At 39.2% G+C, this 20,486-nt stretch overlaps 4 protein-coding genes across 11 annotated transcripts; all 4 read left to right on the top strand.

Moving 5' to 3' along the window:
- Positions 78–8,058, top strand: LOC109718865 (lipase-like). Of its 7 annotated transcripts, none has more exons than XM_020245315.1 (13): positions 78–198; positions 1,177–1,278; positions 1,818–1,893; positions 2,385–2,444; positions 4,855–4,934; positions 5,425–5,490; positions 5,620–5,667; positions 5,761–5,828; positions 6,106–6,178; positions 6,265–6,426; positions 6,989–7,183; positions 7,381–7,469; positions 7,553–8,058. In XM_020245315.1, exons 7-13 carry the CDS (start codon positions 5,629–5,631, stop codon positions 7,734–7,736), a joined length of 810 nt encoding a protein of 269 aa, XP_020100904.1. In that variant the 5' UTR covers positions 78–198; positions 1,177–1,278; positions 1,818–1,893; positions 2,385–2,444; positions 4,855–4,934; positions 5,425–5,490; positions 5,620–5,628; the 3' UTR covers positions 7,737–8,058. The 7 variants fall into 7 exon arrangements, with proteins under 7 accessions (XP_020100904.1, XP_020100906.1, XP_020100905.1 ...); XM_020245317.1 differs by having other exon boundaries at positions 1,818–1,907; XM_020245316.1 differs by lacking the exon at positions 1,177–1,278 and having other exon boundaries at positions 80–198.
- On the top strand, positions 8,542–9,189 carry LOC109718419 (the record flags this gene model as incomplete). The annotated part of the gene is made up of 1 exon (XM_020244663.1): positions 8,542–9,189. A coding segment is annotated over exon 1 (327 nt), but the record flags the coding sequence as incomplete, so codon positions are not given.
- LOC109718384 (serine/threonine-protein kinase Tao-like) lies at positions 9,150–13,525 on the top strand. Its single transcript, XM_020244603.1, has 4 exons — positions 9,150–9,946; positions 10,944–11,119; positions 12,053–12,276; positions 12,477–13,525. The coding sequence occupies exons 1-4, from the start codon at positions 9,331–9,333 to the stop codon at positions 13,273–13,275; spliced, it is 1,815 nt and encodes a 604-aa protein (XP_020100192.1). The 5' UTR covers positions 9,150–9,330; the 3' UTR covers positions 13,276–13,525.
- LOC109718813 (adenylate isopentenyltransferase 3, chloroplastic-like) lies at positions 17,401–19,313 on the top strand. 2 transcript variants are annotated; one of them, XM_020245230.1, is made up of 4 exons: positions 17,401–17,629; positions 17,808–18,175; positions 18,334–18,540; positions 18,684–19,313. In XM_020245230.1, the coding sequence occupies exons 2-4, from the start codon at positions 17,885–17,887 to the stop codon at positions 19,179–19,181; spliced, it is 996 nt and encodes a 331-aa protein (XP_020100819.1). In that variant the 5' UTR covers positions 17,401–17,629; positions 17,808–17,884; the 3' UTR covers positions 19,182–19,313. The 2 variants fall into 2 exon arrangements, with proteins under 2 accessions (XP_020100819.1, XP_020100818.1); XM_020245229.1 differs by lacking the exon at positions 17,401–17,629 and having other exon boundaries at positions 17,715–18,175.

Below are 20,486 nucleotides of genomic sequence, written 5' to 3'. Positions count from 1 at the left end.
ATCAATATGCTACATGGTGCATATATATATATATTAGAAACATTTTTGGGCTATATTGTATTTTCGTGGCTCCAAATATAAATTACAAAATTAAGCACTCATATTACTCTGGCTTTCATATTATTCTTGCTTGTTTCTCCTCTCCACATTGCAGGAAGATTAGTGTTGAAACTTGAAGACGCATAAACAAAAGAACAGGTAAATCGTCGTGGCCCTGTTAAGCCCATTTCCAAAATTAATAAGAGTTGTGCAAATATTCACAATTTTATATTTTTGTAACATTTTTTTTGCAAATATATATTCTTATTTTTGTAACATAAGAAGAATATCAAAATGTTTCCTCTATATATATTGTCCAAATGGATCCACATATTTTTGCAAAGGGTAAGATAACAAAGTGCATTGCTGGCACGATATGATCGATGCATCAATTTTTTTTTTTTTTTTGAGAGATAGGTAGCATGCTATCAGCTTCGTTTATTTTATTTAGAAATAAACTTAGCTAGAAATGTGAATCAACTAAGATTTGAACTTGGGTCTCGGATATCAACCACCAAGTCTTTTGCCACCTGCTCTAGGAACGGTCGATATATGATGCATCAAATTAATTACCATATTTGTATGTGCACTATTTCTTTTTCTTTTTTCTTTTTTTTTTTTGAGAGAGATAGGTAGCACGCTACATGCTTCATTTATTTTATTTAGAAATAAACTTAGCTGGAAATATGAATCAACTAGGATTCGAATTTGGGTCTCAGGTACGAACCACCAAGCCCTTTGCCACTTGCTCTAGGGACGGTTGGTGTATGTGCACTATTTCAATATTTTTTTACTATGTATTCTCATATTTTCAAACAAGGAGCTACATATTAAGATCCATGTCAAACAATTAGCTCTCAAGACCTGATTAGGTGAGCTAGGATGTCTCTTTCTTGTATATTTCTTACTTTGAAACTCCATTTGTAACTTTGGATTTGAAATTTTCTAGTTATGTAACATCATTGTCTTTGCGTGGCAGATGAGATATGCTTACATTTGCAGCATATATATATATAGATAATCATTGCTTGCTTTGATCAACTCCTCTAACTCGAAAATTTTAGCCATATACGTACAGAAGCTTTATTTTCTCACACGTATAGAAATACGGAAAGCCTTATAAAATTATTGTGACAGCTTCAAGGGTATAACAAAACAGGAGATTCGGACGAAAGTGATCAGCCAAGGCAGTTGACAAGTAGCAGTCGTAGACATATACCACCGGAAGACATAGGACATGTAACCTTCTTAATTCTCCTTTATATATATATCTTCTATAAACCTATATTAAATCTTATAATCTTTGTGCACGTGATAGTATTTTGTTAATTCGGACTTATACGGGACCTATCTATCACTTAAATTTAAGTTTATAAATTATAGAATCTTTGATCCCATCTAGCAGTTTTTACCTACTCATTTATTTCCAGTTCACTCATAAGAAGATAAATCGGCTACTAATTTGTTTTCATTGAATAGGTCTATCTTCTTATTGATCAAATAGGTTCATGCATCCTTAGACCTCGGTTTGCTGCCCTAGAGTTGTCACTCCGACTGGGTTCAAACCTTCTTCCGCCCCTGTTATTTCGAATTGCGGCGTATCGTTCCCGTTTTTCTCTCTTACCAAAAAAGGATTATGATTTATTGTCTTCTCTGCTCTTCTGATCTTCCGCCGCATCGGATTTCTATATTCGTTGAATCCGAAGAATTATTTTACAGTCTTTTTATTATCTTTTGTTGGCTATATAATAGATCATTCATTAATTTTTTCTATACAGCAATTCCAGATGTTTCACTTGGATCATGGTTGACTGGATTAGATGCCGAGCATACTGAAAATCGAAGATTATGACGGTGCACACTCCTGTGTAGAATTCTTTATTTCCTCTTATTTGTCTTATATATCAACTTCCGATAATATTATTCTAAATATTTCAAAAGATATCTTTTTCTTTTTTTCTTTTTTCTTTTTTTTTGAGAGATAGGTAGCACGCTACCTGCTTCGTTTATTTCATTTAGAAATAAACTTAGCTGGAAATATGAATAAACTAGGATTCGAACTTGGGTCCTGGGTACCAACCACCAAGCCCTTTGCCACTTGCTCTAGAAACGGTTGGTAATATTTCAGAAGATATCAATAGTTTTATTTGTCCATCTTATGCTAATCATTAAACTCATAATTCTCCGAACATCCCTAAAATCTGATTACTTACTTATCTATTCATTTTTTCGAAACCGTGTCAAAATCCAACATTTTCTATAAGAGCAAACATTGTAAACGTAAAATTTATAATTACTATTTTTATCAATCTTTTATCTGAAACTAAATTGGTATTTGTCGGCAGATTGCCAGTGGAAGGCTCAAGCAAGCAATACCTATGCCGCCTCCTTCAACTGGACTTGCTGTGAGCCTTTAATTTTTTTGCAGTTGGTATTTTTTTTTTTCAATTCTCCTTTATATATATATATATAATTATATATATATATATATTACTATATATATATATAGCTCAGCTATGGTGCTTGTATTAAAATTATATTCTATCTTAGAGTTTTTTTTTTTTTTTTTTTTTTTTTTTTTTTTTTTTTTTTGTATTTGGAACCTTAACAAAATTTTTTTCATAAATTAACTCTATCAATTTATAAATTTAAATTATAATTTTTGACGCTATGGCCTCACAACCAGGAAGTAGATCATCCCACGCGACCAAGCACTTAGTGCTTGTAAGTTTTTACCGTTAGATCTATTTCTTCGGATCTTTTCAGCCATTGATATACTATTCAACCAACCACCTCACTCAACCCTAGAGGCCCACATTAATCCTAACCGCATATCTCTTATCTAATGGCTAAAACCTACAAGGACAATATTGGTACTTTTAAAAATATAGGAGCTCACTTCTATATATATATATATATATATATATATATATAGACACACACACAATAAATATATATATATAATGTTACGGCACTTATTAATTCAGAAAAGCAGGGATTAAATGATGGTTATTTGTTTTATTTTGGCGGAGCTCGTGGTTGTATAAATTAAGCAAAAGTTACATATTTTTTTACAAAATAAATTTAAAATATTTGAATTTGGAGAGTGACTATTTCTTTCCGTTTCTTTTTTTTTTATTAAGAATATCATATTTGGATAATAAAATATTTTTTTTGGATCGTAACAGTAAAAATTATGAAACATGCTAAGTGTACACGTCCTCCGAGGCATAAATTATAATTCCATCTATTTTATAGGTAGGGTTCATCTACTAATCACATCAATGTGATTTGTTAGACAATTCTATTCCTAAAATGGGCGAAATGTACACATTTTTTTGATATGTATAGATAATATTGCTCTACTAATAATCCGTATGTTATTACTAACATATATAATATATTAAATTTAGTTATTATATATTGACTAAAACTGTTTAGATTCATTGTATATTAGCTGTGCACAATAAATATAGATTTGCTAATATTGCCATCCTTTTTAAAATAGAAAATTGAACATATAGAGCGCCGAAAGAACTATGTTCGATATGAATCTAAAATCATAGTGAAAGCTTTTTGAATCTTAGGATGACATTTTGTATTTGTAATCCAACTTAAACATAGCATTTCAGATCCATGAAAATTTACATGCTAATTATATATATCCAACCAGTTAATTCTTTTGCATCTGCAAAAAAATAAAAAGCTATTAAGTTTTTTTCTTATTTATACAAAAAATTGGCATATGTGTTGCTCTTTAATTCTGACCGCTAAGAAAAAAAAAATTATTATACAATAATATTTAATCATATTTAAAATTAAATAAAAACAAATTATTTATGGTAAAAAAATAAAAAAAATTATTTACAAAATTAGATTTTTCTTAATGTTCAAAATTATTTTTTTTCCTAAAAATAAATAAACTCGTAAAAAATATGGTGTGACTTATCCTTAGGTCCAAAGCGGGTTTGATTTTCACTGTCCTTTTGCGTCCAAAATTCGACTCCCCCTTCTCGATAACTCTCGATACATCCTCATCAATCCGCCCCCGCGCGATCGCTTTGCTTTTGCAATCCCTTTCAAAAACTCGTTTCGATCGTAATTTTTTGCCCCCAAAATTTTTCGTACGGATTTCGTAGAGGTGATGTCCCCTCGATTATGCGTAATATTGTTGGTTTTGATCACCTTATTCGCGTTCTCCGGAGGAAGAGGTGATCTTTTTTTTATTTGTAATCCTAATTCGACCTTAAATTTGTTATTCTCACAACGATTTCTCCTTATTTACCTACGGAATTTGATTCAATTCCATGATTCTGAATCAGTGATTCTATTTTTCTAGGGTTTCTAACGCTGAATTGAATCGTGTTTTGGTTATTGGATCTCTGAGTTTGAAGATCTAATTTAGCCGGAAATTATGCAGGAACTGATGAGCTTATTGAGTTGTTTTGCTGAGAACCATTTTTTGTGTTAATGTTAGGGATTAATTCATGTGAGTAAACTATAGTTGTAAATACCAAATAAACTATCAGGTATGTAATAGTACTTAGCTTGGAGCTTGTTCGTTTGATTAACTATATAATTGGTTCATATTGAATCTGTTCACTCTGCTAAAGATAGGCACCAAGAAGGGTGTCATGCTTGATCAACCGAGAAACTTATTTGCGCTTAGAATTTTCGTTGTTTGTTGTCTATCATTTGTTATCATATGTTCTCAAAGCATATCTTCCTCGATGGTGGATATGTGGTTTTTATCGTACTTAAAGCCATATATGGTAATGTTAATGGTCATCATTTGGCTCTTTTTCTTCATGGCAGAAATCAAGATCAAGCAATCGGATGACAACCATATTTACAATCACACCCTTGCCAGAACACTCGTGGAATATGCATCTGCTGTGAGTCTTATACCAAATCATATAATCTTCACATTACTTATCTATTTATTTATCATCCATTTGGTGTTCGTTACTTTCTGTTCCTCTCTTCTCTGTATAAGTTTGTATTGCTGGAAAGAAAATTTAACGTAGATTCTATCATTGCTGCTAACGTTCCTTTCTCAGCTGTCATGTAGCATATGTCTTTGTGTTGGAACTCAAATTCTCTGCGATTGATTTTGCTAGCAGATGAACTTCTTTGTTATAGTAGCATAGCTTGTAAAATTATCCAAAAGAATGAAGGAGGAAGAAGCTGGAAAATAGTACCAAAAAAAAATTGCTACTAAAATTTTGATTTTTATTGTTGCCAAACAATCTGCCATCTGCAACTGCATTCAATCACATAAGAAAGACCTGGAAGCGTAGTGTGCAGCCTTAGTTTGTCCTTTTTATCAATCTACGGCTTTTTTCTTTTGATACCCTACTGATTAATTGTACAATTATCTTTCAGGTGTACATAACAGATCTTACTGCTCTTTATACATGGACCTGCTCAAGGTGTAATGATAGGATTAAGGTATTTACTATACTTTCCCCAGGTTTTTGATGATTGTGATGCCTATCCTTAGTTATTTGATGTGGTTCTTTTACGGCAAGCATGGTTTGCACTATCTCTGATATTTGGACATTTGTGGTATTTAAACAGGGGTTTAGGATGATAGAGCTGATTGTTGATGTACAGAATTGCTTACAGGTTCTTCCTTATTTTAATGATGACGTGCTTGCATCATTTTTCAACTTATAAAATGTGCTGAAGTGTGAAAAAGCGAATTTCCACATTATGCAGGCATTTGTTGGATTTTCTCATGATTTGAACTCCATTATTGTGGCATTTAGAGGCACTCAAAAAAGCAGGTATAATTGCTTTTCTGGTTGATTTTCTGTTTAAGGGCCTCTCAACTTGATATGGATAGAAGGGACTTCGCGCATAACATCAAAACTGATCCAAGTTTGTTCCGCCATTTTCTATATTAGTATGGAATGCATCTTTCTCACAATGATAACCATCCATTTTGGACAAAGCATTGTATGCATGGATTTTTTGCAGTTTCGTGCTTTCTTTCCCCCCCGCCCCCCCGCCCCCCCCGCAGCAAAACTAACTTTCTCTTATTGGCCAAATTATGTTATTCAGCATAAGGAACTGGATTGAGGATCTATATTGGAAGCAGCTCGATCTGCACTACCCAGGCATGCCGGAAGCGATGGTAGCCAATGGCTATTTGGGCTTTTTAAGTAAATCGTAGAGGTCAATGAGTACTCATATTACTTTTATGATTCTCTGTGGTTGAAGGTTCACTGTGGGTTTTATTCTGCTTATCATAATACGACTCTGCGTCCTGAGATCATAAATGCTGTTCAAAGTGCTATGAAACTCCATGGCGATGTCCGTATCATTGTTACAGGGCATTCAATGGGAGGGGCTTTGGCTGCATTTTGCGCTCTTGATCTTACTGTAAGTACCTTCAGTTTGTTTGTAAAATGCCTTTCTCCAAGCAACTAATGAAATAAGTAGTACAATATAGAATTTCTTTTTCATGATTTTTGTTCATAAATTGTCTCCTATAGACCCTCATATCTTATTAAACTTAACTGATCAACTCCAATGAGTAGATAATTCCCATAATATATGTTCCCCCATTTTTCTTAGTTAACCTCAACATTGATAGCTATAGATTGAATGGCATATTAACTATCTAAAAGATGATAAGTTGCTATGCCGATCCTTGTGAAGCTTTGCCTTTTCCGTGTACATTGAGAAGTTACATCATGCAGGCCATAAAGAAATCACTTCTTGCTATGACATGTGGAGTTTATGGGAAATTTTCAGTTATGGGGTTCTGTAATTATGAGATGTCTCATTACATAATGCATTAGCTTATGGAATTTTCTGAAAAAGAAACAGCCGTTACCTTTGAACAACATGAAGCTTTGTTTTGATATATATATATATATTTTTATGCCGCTTTGCTCTTCCATTTAGGTGGCACATGGAGATTTAACTTTTTACTTGGCAGGTCAATTATGGAATTCAAGATATTCAGGTCATGACTTTCGGGCAACCTCGCGTTGGTAATGCTGCTTTTGCTTCCTACTTCCATAAGAAGGTACCACAAGCGGTTCGTGTGACCAACGGGAATGATATAGTGCCACATTTACCACCATATTATTCTTATTTCCCCGAAAAGACGTATCATCACTTCCCGCGAGAGGTAAGAAAACACTTGTAATTGAAGGACTTATCTTGAGGAAACCCGGCATCATTTTTGTTCCCTCCTCCATACTGGTCCACTGAAAGGATCTGCTATAGGCAAAGCATTCTCATACTAGGCCTTACTTGTTAACCTCAGAAATGCCAATAACATACTTTCCAGAAAGGCAATATGCTTAATCTTAGAAATGACTTCAGGTATGGCTCCATGAGGTGGGAATCGGAAGCCTTTCTCACCTAGTCGAGGAGATATGTGACGGTTCTGGGGAGGACGACTCTTGTAGCAGGTACCTATGTTCTCTATCAATCTATTCATGACCACATTGCTCCTTTCACGTTGCTTATAAATTTTCTTTATTTCGTTGGATAGGTCTGTATACGGTGACAGTATATCAGACCATCTCAATTATTTTGGCGTTGAGTTACGTGCTGATGCCAGGGGTTCATGCAAGTTTATAATACATAACAGTGAGATTCAGTATGACGAAAAACTTGGTGGTGATGTTATCTTGTTAAGGAATCCTACTGAGGAATCACTAGTAATATCAAGTTGATGTAAAGCGGCGCAGAGGTTCTCTGTTTAGCATTGATAATGATACACAGTAATTTGCGGATTAAGGCTCTCGCAGTTGGAAAGCATCGTCTTGCCTGCCTGAAGCTTGTATATAGCCATCCATTGTATATAATAGAATGTTTGTGCTACAGTTCATTATTCAGCTGCTAAATTTGTAAATAAACATCTCTTAATGGACCTCAAATCTTAGATTGTTGCTGTTGCCGCAGTTGTGTTACAGATATTCTGTGAATAACAGAATTTGCGTTTAAGCGGGCCAATCTTGGCTACTATAATAAAGCTTAATGCCATTTTCTGCTGTCTGTATTCTTTTATAATCTTTCTTTTTACACATTTCTTCTTAACTTTCGTGATTTTCTTCATAATACCAGTCTACACCACTCTTCTTTTTTTTTCCCTGTTTTTTTTATCCTAGGATAGCCTGTTGGCCTAAAGGTAATAAGTTCTGGTGGTTGCTCTGCTCTCTTTTTGGAGTGATGGTAAAAGTAAAAGGATTTTTAGTCATGTTTATCCCTGCAAATGTGTAAAACACACATTCCTCTGTAAATAAATACTGTGGGCGCCGATCCCGAATAAAAGTATTCAAAGAGATTACGTGCATAAATCTGATAATCAAAGTATAAAATAAGCACGGACTACCAAACTTCTTTTTAACAAATCCATAATTAAATATTAAATAATTCAACAAACAAATTCCGTACATGATTGTAAATCATATTATTTTAAAAACATTTATTAATTATTATTATTATTAATCTCAAAGAAGCAAAGCAATTAACATATGATAATAATATACGATTCGTCCTAATGCGTTTATGCATAGTGGCCCTCCCCCTCCAGCGGTCGGTCGGCTTACTCATCCTCCACTCTCCCCCACTCCCCTCCTTTTCTTTCCTTTCCTCCTCTCCTTTTCTGAAAGTCGGCACCTTTTTCTCTCTTCAGCCTTCGTCTCCAAGAAATTGATTAAACCCATACGCCCCGGCAATCGATCCGATCTCTCTATTAAAGTAGTTGGAGCGAATTTCCGGTCGAATTTGGATCGAGAGGCGTAGCAGCAGGGGCAGGGTAGGAGGAGGCGCGGGGGCCGGGTTGTCGGGGAGGAAGGGATGGGGTGCGCGCAGTCCAAGATCGAGCTGGAGGAGTCGGTGGCGCGGTGCCGCGAGCGCAAGCAGCAGCTCCGCGGCGCCGTCGTCTCCCGCAACGCCTTCGCCGCCGCCCACTCCGCCTACGCCGTCGCCCTCAAGAACACCGGCGCCGCACTCTCCGACTACGCCCACGGCGAGTCCCTCCACCCCCACCACCTCACCCACCTCCACCACCTCTCCCACTCCGCCTCCGCCTCGCACCCCCTCCACCGCCTCCTCCCGGAGCACGTGGTGGTGCACCCGCCCGCCGACCTCCCCCTCCCCAAACCCCCTAGAAAGCCGGCCAAGGACCCGCTCTCGACCCTCCCCCCCGATTCCCCCATCCGAGAGGAGGACGAGGACGAGGACGACGACGACGACGTCGAAGAACACGGGCACGGGCACGGGCACGGGCACGAACACGGGGCGGAAGACGAGGAAGAGGAGGAGATGGAGCCGCGCCGTGGCGCCGCCGCCGTGCCGCCGCCTCCGCCGCGGCCGCCGCAGCCGAAGCCCGCCGGGAATCCGGTGGCGACGCCGCCCCCGCCCCCGATGCCGGAGTCGAAGGGCATGGAGACCTACGACTACTTCTTCGGGCCCGAGTACACCGTGCCCCCGCCCACCCTCGGCCAGCTGGAGGAGCAAGTGCCCCCTTCCTGGCCCGAAAGACGCGATCTTGACACCGATCGCAGGCCAAACAAGGTTAGCAGTGCCGACGATCCTGTCGTCACGATCGCTCCGGAGAAGGAGGCAGCGCCGCCTCGGCCGCCTCCGACAAAGGCGGTGAAGAAGGTGAAGCAGGGAGGAGGAGGAGGAGGAGGAGGAGGGTCGGTGCACCACCAGCATGCGGCATCGGCCGGAGCGGCGGTGCCGATGGAGTCTTCTTTGAAGAAGGGGAAGGCGGTGGCTGTGGCTTCCGTGGCGGGGCAGCCCAGCCTGAACCTGGTGCAGCTCCTGAATCAGATCGATGACCATTTCCTCCAGGCGTTCTTGAGTGCTCACGAGGTCTCGAAGATGCTCGAATCCACCCGCATGCACTACCACTCCAACTTTGTCGATAAACGAGGCAAGCGCTATGAACAAATCTATTTACAGCATCCGTAGAATAGGTGCTACTGATAAATGCATCAGTCGAGGAAAGCAACCTCTAGATTTTTGTGATTTTCATAAATTTTAGTAGCAACAGTTGAGAATTGTGTCAAAATCTCTTGGACTGATCTTATATTGGTTCAGAAGTTATTCCTATTAAGTGCTCGTTTGGCCTAGCTTCTAGAAGGCTACTCGAGAAAGCAGAAGCTTCGGAAAATGAGGGCTAAGAACAAATAGGTCGGAGCTTTGCCGCGGTGGGAAGGTAAGATGAGTTTCTGGGACTCAAAAGAGGCTGCTTTAGCTTGAAAGTTCTGCTTCTGATGCATGTTGCGGCAAGAAGCTGTTGAGGAGATTTAGATGAAAAGGCTGTTAGTTTCTCTGCTCGAAAGGAACTTCTTCGGAAGCTTCAGCCAAGCCAAACAAAATTGAAGTCTGCTTATGTTCTGTACTATTTATAACTTTCTCAATGACTTCTGCATTGTACTAGATCTTCTTCTCGTCCTCGGAGATCATTCTAAGTTTCATTTTTTTTTTTCCTCGAGGTGTCACATCTTAGCGCAGTTTCTACCGATTCTTGTATTATATAATTATGTTGCCTGCTTATGTCAACTTCCAGTGTTCTTTGCCATCTTAGGCAGTTATCCATTCGCATGACATGTGTAACCTACTTATATCAACCTCGCCTACTTATATCAACTGCTAAGGTTCTTAGCCATTGTGGATTGCTTGTAACCACACATGTGATGAGCCCATGTTCTCTACCGTATGAACAGGCTATCTGAAAAACCACAATTCAAACTGGTTGTTTGGGTGCACTAACAGCATTCCAGGGAGGATATTCTTTTTGTTTATTATTACTAGTATTATCATTATTATTCAATTTATTCTATCCTAGCTTTGTCAAAACTTTTCATTTTTTTTCTTGTATTAGTTGCCATGATTGCTTAATGATTTCCTCACTGTCAATTTTGTAGGACGCATTGATCATTCGGCAAGAGTTATGAAAGCCATTACGTGGAATCGGTCGTTTAAAGGATTACCTCAAACAGATGATGCAAATGATGATTTTGATAATGATGAATGGGAAACACATGCCACCATACTGGATAAGATGCTTGCTTGGGAGAAAAAACTATACGATGAAGTGAAGGTAGTTTCTATGTAATTTTTTGCATTTATAGTTCCTTATTTCCTTCTCAGTACTTAATTTTGAAGGTTCACGTAAGAACCTAATCCTTTGACTTGAGAGTTTTGTATTTGTGCAACTGTGTTTTTAATCATTTGCTACAAAGTAGATAAAATTGAATGAGTGTTTTTCACTTTTGTTTCGGTCAATTTTCCCACACATTTTTTTTTGGGTATGAGTGCAAAACCTTAATTTTTAAAGACACCTCCCCCCCCCCACCCCCTGTGAGGGTGGAATTTGGATTACCTGTTTAACCTGCTGAATTTGATTAAGAACCAAGCTGGTGGTCTATACGAGCAGACATAAGTAAATATACAATATAGTTTATAAACCACTCTTTCAATCCGTTTGAGAAAAATTATTTATGTTGTCTTGTAGCCATCTTTATTGAAGGGTTTCAAGTGGTACGTAGTGGGAGATAGATGGTTAGATTCTCAGAACCAAGAAGGAGACGATTTTCATATAATATTTGTAGCATGTTTCTGGTATGCAAGGCACATCACCATGACACCTGTGTGCATGCTCATCACAGCGCCCCATGGTCATTGCAGTGCCACATTTTTAACTAGCCAAGTTGCTAAACAATCTTTACTTCTTCTGATTTGATTTTTGGATGCTCGTCACATTTTCTGATTTGTCACTTCCACGAACCGTACTAAATAATTTTCTGTTTAATTTGCTTCGGCTAAATTTCTGTTTTTGCTTAGGCATGTTCTGAGGGATTTAAGACAGAAAAGAATATAGAGGATAGACATGATGTGATTTCTTTCTTAGCAGAAGTTTCTGTTTCAAACTCATTGTTGTGCCTGCCTTGTTTGTGCGTGTATATTTTCATTTATCGTCTCCTTTATGATTTATTACCACCGAATCAAATAATCATATAAATTTCCGAAACAGGCTGGTGAGCTTATGAAAATCGAATATCAGAGAAAGGTGGCGTTACTCAATAAGCAAAAGAAACGTGGTGTTAGACCCGAAGTACTTGAGAAGACCAAATCTGCTGTTAGTCACTTGCATACGAGATACATTGTTGACATGCAATCCATGGATTCAACAGTTTCAGAAATTAATCGCCTGCGTGATCATCAGCTCTATCCAAAACTAGTCGACCTTGTTGACGGGTAAGTTTTTCTTGAGTTCGCAATAAAATTTTGCTAGTTCAGATCATTCTTTTACTGTATCAGTTTTCTTTGACATTATCTGTTCTTCTATTATACTTTGGAGATCTCTTTGTTAAAGATAGCAACATGATTTTGTTTTTTAAATATTACTCTTTTTAACTTCTTTTTTTTTTTAAAAAAAAATCTTGCTACTTGATCAGTATGGGCAAGATGTGGGGGACAATGTATGAACATCATCGTAGCCAGCTTAAGATCGCGACGGGCCTCAGAGCCTTCGACATCTCGCTTGCCCCAAAAGAGACGAGCGAAGCACACCATGACCGGACCATCCAGCTATGCGAAGTCGTGAGAGAGTGGCACTCGCAGTTCCAGAAACTCATGTTACATCAGAAAGAGTACATCAAAGCCCTGAACAGTTGGTTAAAACTCAACCTCATACCTATCGAAAGCAGTTTAAAAGAGAAAGTTTCATCTCCACCTCGACAAGCTGACCCTCCGATCAAGAAGCTTCTGCATGCTTGGAACGATTTTCTCGACAAGCTTCCAGACGAGCTTGCTCGCGCAGCCATAAACAGCTTTGCAGAAGTGATACACAATATCGTGGTTTACCAACAGGATGAGCTGAAGTCGAAGCACAAGTGCGATGAGACTCGAAAGGAGTTAGACAGAAAGAAGAAGCAGTTTGACGATTGGCGCCGAAAATATATGGAGAGAAGGGCGTCGATGGGTGAAGAAAACACTACAGAGGGTGGCGAAGGTGGCAATCCAGATCCCGTGGTGGAGAGAAAGATTGCAGTGGAGGCTTTGGAGATCAGGTTGAAGGAAGAGGAAGAGAATCATAAGAAGCAGTGCAAGCAGGTGAGGGAGAAATCACTTGGGAGCCTTCGAATGCACCTTCCGGAACTGTTTAGGTCTTTGTCGGAATTTGCAATCGCCATATCGGAGATGTATAAGAAGTTGTGGTCGATCACTCAGTCGCAGGAGGAAGATGAGGACTAACTCCGCATTTAAGCCACTTTTCCGTCGTGGTTTTGGTCTGTATGTTGCTTTTAAGTACTAATTTATTCTAGAGAGGGAGGCTGGCTATATTTCTATGGTGGTTTGTATTTAGTATTGGTCTTTTTTATATTTTCTTCTAATTTTTTCTATCTGTCGATATAATGATTTGTGCTCCTTGTAGTAATGTCTGACATGAATAAGGGATGTAAAATAATCTGTTAAATTGTAGTCTGTTTATTCTGAGTGGGTGTCTCTTAACTGCGCAACAGAACTTATTTTATTGGTTAATTGGTGAATAATCTGATCATTATATTAAGAAAACCTTCCCCTCTCCATCGAAATAATTATGAAGCCTCGCAAATTGTTGCCAAGTTTTACATATATATCAGTATTAACTCCTGAGCTCCTTGTAGAGCTACAGGGTAAACACAGTTCGTCTGTGTTTGGGGCAATTTTTTTGCTGATTGTAAATGTAAAAACCAAAGCAAAGGATTGGCTAACATGTTCTTCTAAAAAATTGAAGCTTTTCAATGTTTCCGAAGTCTAGTTTGAGAACGCACATGCAGTTGGATCCCTTAAATCGCTCTAAAAAAAAAAAATTTAAAACTAATTTGGAATTTTCCTAGTTTGAAGTAATGGTAGGAACGTCCCACTGTTACTTTACTTCAAATATTAAAAACATCATTTCTCTAATAACTTAAATTTTTAAAGAATAATAATTATTTTATATTATTTAATATAATATTAGAGCAGGAGTTAATTAAAAACTTCAAATAAAAAATTTTACTTTCAAAACCCGCAAACTTATCTTTAACTTTACCTCACATATTGTAAAAAGGTCCGGACTTGTCCATTTGTCTTTAGACGTAGACCGTAGTAGCATTTACAAATGTAGGCAACAGGTGGACGAAAGACTAGCTAGCCGGTTGTTTTAGGATTATATGTTAATACTTCTTTAATTAAATATGTGCCATATGTGAGTCAAAGTGATTCATCTGGTGGGTCGTCTAGACTGAGCGCAATAATACTATCTTCCGCGAGGTGCTTCCCAATGCTACCCGGGCTCTTGAACGTGTCGCTTTTTTGACCAATGTCTGGAACGGAGCCCTTTGACCCTTGCTTGTCCCTTCTTCCATGCTCGGTCCCCACTTTTTTCTTTTCGTTATCTACTCTGCTTTTCTTGTTTACTTTGTCTACCCCGCTTTTCTTATTTACTTTGTCTAATCGGTAGGTATAGAGTTCTTTATTTTGGGTTTTCCTTCTTATATTTTTTCGTCTTTTTTTTTTTTTGAGAAATAGGTAGCACGCTACCTACTTCATTCATTAAGTAAAATGAACTGAGCATACAAGTTGGAAGCAGCTTAGGCCTCCGGAAAGCCGGCAAAAAGATAAAATTAGAAATTAAACAAAAAGAAAATCAGGGTAGCAAAAGAAAGAAAGAAAGTGGAACAGAGAAACTTAGAAGGGGTACAGAAGAGACATCAGAGCATCGTGGTCCAATCGCTGATTAGTAGTTTCACCCGTTCCAGAGACCCGGTGATAATGGGCGGCTTTCCTCTGAAAACATAGTTGTTTCTATCCTTCCAGATGACCCACCACGTTGCAGCCAGGAGGATCAGGCCTTGTTTTCTCAACGGGTCAACAAGGATTTCAGTAGCTCTGACCCAGAGATCTCGAACGTCGCATGTGCCGACGTCAGTTGTGTCCAATCCTCCTATATTGAGAAGAAGGAATCGAACGTAAACACAATCATTGAACATATGGTCGCAGCTTTCCGTAAGGACCGCGCAGAAAGCACAGTTCTGGTTTACGTGCATGCCTCGTTTCAGCAGTCTGTCAGCAGTGGGTAATCTCTTCCGAAGGAGCAGCCAAATGAAGACTTTAATTTTAACAGGAATTTTCAGATTCCAGATATGTCGATTCATCGGGACACGCAGTCCAGCATCCGTGATGAACTGGTAAAGGGATTTGACAGTGAATAGTTGGTCGGAGGTCCATCGCCATCTGATCGAGTCCGGTCTGTCACTTGGGCGGCGGCCTCGGAGCATGTCCTTAAGCATCGATAACTGTCTGCGACTTTCGGTAGAGAGGGCCGCCATAGAACCACGACAAATATAGCGCCATCTCCAGCCGCCCTGACTCCAGCACTGAGCAATCCGAGCCTCCTTATTCCTGATGTTTCGAAAGATGACTGGGTATAGAGTACGAAGAGGTGTTTCTCCAGCCCAGATGTCGTGCCACATCCTGATATTTTTTCCGTCGCCGAGCTCAAAGGTTACTCCGCAGGAAAACACTTCTCGACAATAGAGCACGCTCTTCCACCACTCCGAATAAGGGACAAAGGCTCTACCCTCAAGCAGCGGCTTTCGCCTAATGTAGTAGAGGGATCTAACCAAATTACACCAAAGGAGGTCTGGATTGGTAAAGTAGCGCCACCACCATTTAGTTATTAGGGCCAGATTCATGGATTTTAAGTCTAAGATTCCAAGTCCACATTCTCTTTTACTTTTGCAAACAGATTTCCAGTTGACGAGGCAAGAGCCACCAATGATTTTGGAGCACCCCTTCCAAAAGAAGGCTCTTCTGAGTCCCTCAATCCGCTTCAACACCCACTGCGGCGCCTTAAATATAGAAAAGTAGAATAGTGGCAGGTTGGTGAGAACCGAGTTAATGAGCGTGAGTCTTCCCCCTTGCGAGAGTAGTTTAGCTTTCCAGCCTTCGATTCTTGCCTCTATGCGATTAATGACCACAGCCCAGTCTTCCTTACGGAGTTGTTTATTGTGGAGTGGTAGACCCAGATACCGGAATGGTAAACCTCCGACTTGGCATCCTAAAATGTTCGCGAGTCTCGCGGCCTTGCTTGGGGTGGGCCCCAAGTAGTGCAGTTCCGATTTCTCCTTATTGATCCTGAGGCCAGAGGCCCACTCGAATATGTTCCAGAGAAAGAGCAGGTTAGGAGATCCTAGCTGTCTCCATCATGTATGCTTAATTCATTCACTTAATGAATGAAGCAGGTAGCTTGCTATCTATTTCTCAAAAAAAAAAAAAAACATACGTTTTCGAATTCTTTTTGTATAGCGTACTATTGTCCTATCTTTTAACAGTTTTTGCTGTCTCGTTGTGTTAATCCACATTCGCGTTGTAGTCATTGTTTTACTTTCTCACTATTAAAGTTCTATGATTCCCGCATCCAACATGTATCGTTCCACATCAGTGCTTGTCCTCATCTTTTTGACGATGATATGGAATGCGTATTATTTATTGTTAACATGAGTAGAGCTGTTAAGACCGTTGTTTTAAATTCTGTTCATATTATACCAGTGAATGAATGGCATGTCAAACTAGTGAAGACTTCGTATTAAGCATATATGGAAGCAAATTCCAATCATAATTAAATTGTGTAGTGTACTACATACATGTAAAAGGTTCCATCACCCTGAACCACTGAATTAAAGGAGTCCTTCTTAATTTAATTGAGACCACTGCTTCTTTCAAAGCCTCTTCCTGGTCACCCGCTTTAATGTTGCCCATCTTTTTAGTAGATAAGCACCATCTTAGTATCAGTACATTAAATATTTTTATTTACAAAGGGAACAAACACGTAGAACAGACACAATTGGAACCTTCACTTAGATTTTTTTTTCTTTTTTTTTTCTTTTTTTTTGTGTGTGTGTGTGTGTGTGTGGTTTATGTATTACTGCTCAACGAACTTCGTATTGTATTTAAGCTGAGCAAAGTAAATTAATTATGTTTCTAATTAACAGTATAAATTAAGTAACAAAGTTAATTTATATTGCAACAGATCATGGTTTTGACCATCCAACTAGCCCTTGAATCCGGAGTGTGCAATAACTTTATGTCTCTGTCACACCACTATACCGCAAAAAGTTAACCTTAGTATGGTAATCATAAATACGTATAAGGAAAAAAAGATATATGGAAATACTCTTGCATATATATGCCATTGTCCTGCTCATGCTTTAATTTCAGTATCTCAGCGATTAATATAAGTTGTATATTATTTATCCTCAGTTGCTCCACGTAGCTGCAGGCTCTATATATGTAAGGCCTGGGTGGTAACACTCTTCTCTCTTGAGGCAAAAGTTCGCGCCGCGGAAAGGGACTTGAGCCAACTTGTCTTTCTAATGATGGGCTTCACCTCGCTGACTAGAGTTAATACATACAAAAGAAGTGCAATTTGAATAGAACTATTTATAGAAACTCTACCGTATCTCTTTTCAACCGCAGGAGAGAGCAGAGTTACATCGTGATTGAAAACTTTTGAAGCTCAGAAGCACTATTTCAAGTCGAGTCGAGCAAAAGAGAGACGTAATCCCCTGCGAAACCTACAACGGTAAGTTCGTTCAATCAACCTTACGCGTGTGCTGCTCAATTTTGTAACCACTTGACCCACCCGCATGTCGCCGCGTCCCCCTACATTCGCTTTTCGCAGTGATGAGATAGCCATCTTTTGAACTGCTCTCCAGAAGCTTAAGTAATTACTCACTGAAGTTGATGTGTCATCACAACAGGTTTGCTTTCTTACAAGAAATTAACTCATTTGCTGGATTCTGGCGAATTTCGCTGCCGTCGGCCGGAGCAGTCCGTGATGTGCGGCCTGCCGTCGTTCCATCCCCGCGACGGCGGGGGGAGGAGTAAAGTCGTGGTGGTGATGGGCGCTACGGGCACGGGGAAGTCGCGCCTCGCCATCGACCTCGCCCTCCGTCTCGGCGGCGAGGTCATCAATTGCGACAAGATGCAAGTCTACGCCGGCCTCAACGTCATCACCAATAAGGTCACTCCGGAGGAGTGCGCTGGCGTGCCGCACTACCTCCTCGGTGTCGCCCCTCCTGACGCCGACTTCACCGCCGCAGACTTCCGTCGTGAGGCTACCCTGTTGGTACTGTGAATTTGCCTGATCTTGTCGTTCTTTCGGTTCCAGAAAACTTAAGTTGCTAGAGAACGATATTTTAATATTTTATACTTAAATAACCTTACAAATATTAATTAAGTTGTTAGAGGACCGTGTTTTGATGTTTTATACTGTGAATTAAACAGGTAGACCTGATTGCGAGGCGTGGCCGGCTCCCCATAATCGCGGGAGGTTCCAACTCGTACATCGAGGAGCTGATCGAGGGGAATGGCGGGGAGTTTTGCTCGCAGTACGATCGTTGCTTCCTGTGGGTGGATGTAGAGCTGCCGGTGCTGCATGATTTTGTGGCGGACCGCGTGGACCGTATGGTGGAGCGTGGTCTGGTGCAGGAGGTAATGCGAAACAACCGTTATTCTCAAAAACTCAAATTACTAGAGAAAAAAACAGTTTTTTCATCAATACATAACATGCATATTTTTACACTAACTTAAACTAGTAGAGAACGATATATTAATTGATTATCAACGCTCGGCAGGTGAAACAAGTGTTCGACCCCGACAACAATGACTACTCGAAAGGGATACGGAAAGCGATAGGGGTGCCGGAGATGGACCGGTACTTCCGGTCGGAGGGGACGGCGGTTGACGAGGCGGAGCGTCGGCGGCTTCTAGCGGATGCGATTGACGATATCAAAGCGAGCACTTGCAGGCTCACCTGCTGCCAGCTAGAGAAGATCCGGCGGCTGCGCACGCTGCCCGGGTGGGACGTCCGTCGGGTGGAGGCGACGGAGGTGTTCTTGAAGAAAGGGAAGGAGGCGGCCGACGAGGCCTGGGAAAGGATGGTGGCTGGCCCCAGTACTCAAATTGTTCAGGAGTTTTTGTATGGATTGAAGAATGATGACTTAGAGTTGCAAAGGAGAGGTATCAAAAAGGATCTAAGCAATAAAACAGTAGCTTTTACTGCAGCAGCTTCTGCAATTGAGAGCAGATTCTCCACCACTACTGGTCTTGCTGTTGTGGGAGCCGCCGTTTAGGGATTCAGCTTTTGCTCGGGTGTTTATAAAAGAGTTCAGCTCAGCTGAAGAACGCACTAACAAACTATTTTATAATGGTTCTGCACTATAACCTACCGGTCGGTTATCTCATGTCCTATTTTTATTTTTATTTTCCACAAAACAGAGTGAGAAGCAAAGCGAGAGCATAGTCGGTACACTGCGCACGGGTTGTATATATATTGAGTGCAAACAATATTTTCTCGAGTTTGCTAGTTAATAAACAAAACTTTGGGGAGTAGGGGTGCGGATTTTTCATCGCACCGTTGTGGTAACTTCGTGTTGGACCTATCTAGTTTTTTCAGATCTAGTTTGGTAATGCGATCGCGAAAATATTTTTTCTATATTTTAGAAGGTCTGACAAATTCGAAACTGCTTTTAATTTTTTTTTTCCTTTTATGCTAATAAAATAATTGCTAGAACTGTCACTGAAGAGGTATAACAAAATAATTTTTGAACTTTTTAGACCTTCTAAAGTATAAAAAGAATGGTTTTAGCCATTAATAATAGATTGAAAATACTTTTAAACTTTTTAGATCTTCTAAAGCATAAAAAGAATGTTTTAGCCATTGTATTATCAAACTAAACCTTAATACTATTCAAGAATTTTGCATTTATTAGTGTACTGTGTACCTTAGAATGTTCTCAAAGTGCAGTTGGCGAGTATTTTTTTTCTAATTCCGATTTTTTGTTTTCGACTAACTAGCGGTTTAATTTTATCAACTTGCCGTCCACCAAAACCGAACTCATCAATAATTTCGTTGGTGATATATTTTAAACTAATATTTTATTGAGAAATGCTACTTGAACATACAAAAGTTTGATATAAATTTTACAATCAATTTACATGCTAAAGGGTTTTTTTTTTTTTTTTAATCTGTTGTTTCTTTAATTGAGGCCCTAATTGCCTCACTCTTGTAGCCTAGTTCATACATTCAATGAATGAAACAGGTAGCGTGCTATCTTTTTTCAAAAAAAAAAAAAAAATTTACAATCAATTCATCTAAAAATTTGAACAGCTCTTTTGGAAGATAATAATAGGAAGAATCTTATTCCTAACAAGTAATATATTGTTTGCCATTCTCGTACCCATAAAGGGAAAGTCACATAAGCACCGTAGAGGATTTTGCCATTTGGTGATGCTTTTGGTCTTTGCCTCAAACTACGCTCCATTTTTAGTGGATCTTCTTTTTCAAAGAGTTATGCTATCTTTATACCCACTACAAGAGGGTGTTAATCTTACATTTTCTACATTTAAAAGCTTTTTTTTTTTTTTTTTTTCCTCAC

The sequence above is a fragment of the Ananas comosus genome, linkage group 12 (genome assembly GCF_001540865.1).
Source record: "Ananas comosus cultivar F153 linkage group 12, ASM154086v1, whole genome shotgun sequence".
Classification (NCBI taxonomy): Eukaryota; Viridiplantae; Streptophyta; class Magnoliopsida; order Poales; family Bromeliaceae; genus Ananas; species Ananas comosus.
The sequence above is the reverse complement of the archived record's forward strand: the minus strand, read 5'-3'. Positions and strand labels throughout refer to the sequence as shown.

Excerpts from the sequence above, each read along its gene's own strand:
- LOC109718865 (XM_020245314.1), top strand. The coding sequence starts at position 4,184 with ATGTCCCCTCGATTATGCGTAATATTGTTGGTTTTGATCACCTTATTC. Across the intron at positions 5,829-6,105 it reads AGAGGCACTCAAAAAAGCAG|CATAAGGAACTGGATTGAGG; the intron begins GTATAATTGCTT and ends TATGTTATTCAG. Across the intron at positions 6,427-6,988 it reads TTTGCGCTCTTGATCTTACT|GTCAATTATGGAATTCAAGA; the intron begins GTAAGTACCTTC and ends TTTACTTGGCAG.
- LOC109718384 (XM_020244603.1), top strand. The coding sequence starts at position 9,331 with ATGGAGCCGCGCCGTGGCGCCGCCGCCGTGCCGCCGCCTCCGCCGCGG. Across the intron at positions 11,120-12,052 it reads AACTATACGATGAAGTGAAG|GCTGGTGAGCTTATGAAAAT; the intron begins GTAGTTTCTATG and ends TTTCCGAAACAG. Across the intron at positions 12,277-12,476 it reads CTAGTCGACCTTGTTGACGG|TATGGGCAAGATGTGGGGGA; the intron begins GTAAGTTTTTCT and ends CTACTTGATCAG.
- LOC109718813 (XM_020245230.1), top strand. The coding sequence starts at position 17,885 with ATGTGCGGCCTGCCGTCGTTCCATCCCCGCGACGGCGGGGGGAGGAGT. Across the intron at positions 18,176-18,333 it reads GTCGTGAGGCTACCCTGTTG|GTAGACCTGATTGCGAGGCG; the intron begins GTACTGTGAATT and ends TGAATTAAACAG. Across the intron at positions 18,541-18,683 it reads AGCGTGGTCTGGTGCAGGAG|GTGAAACAAGTGTTCGACCC; the intron begins GTAATGCGAAAC and ends AACGCTCGGCAG.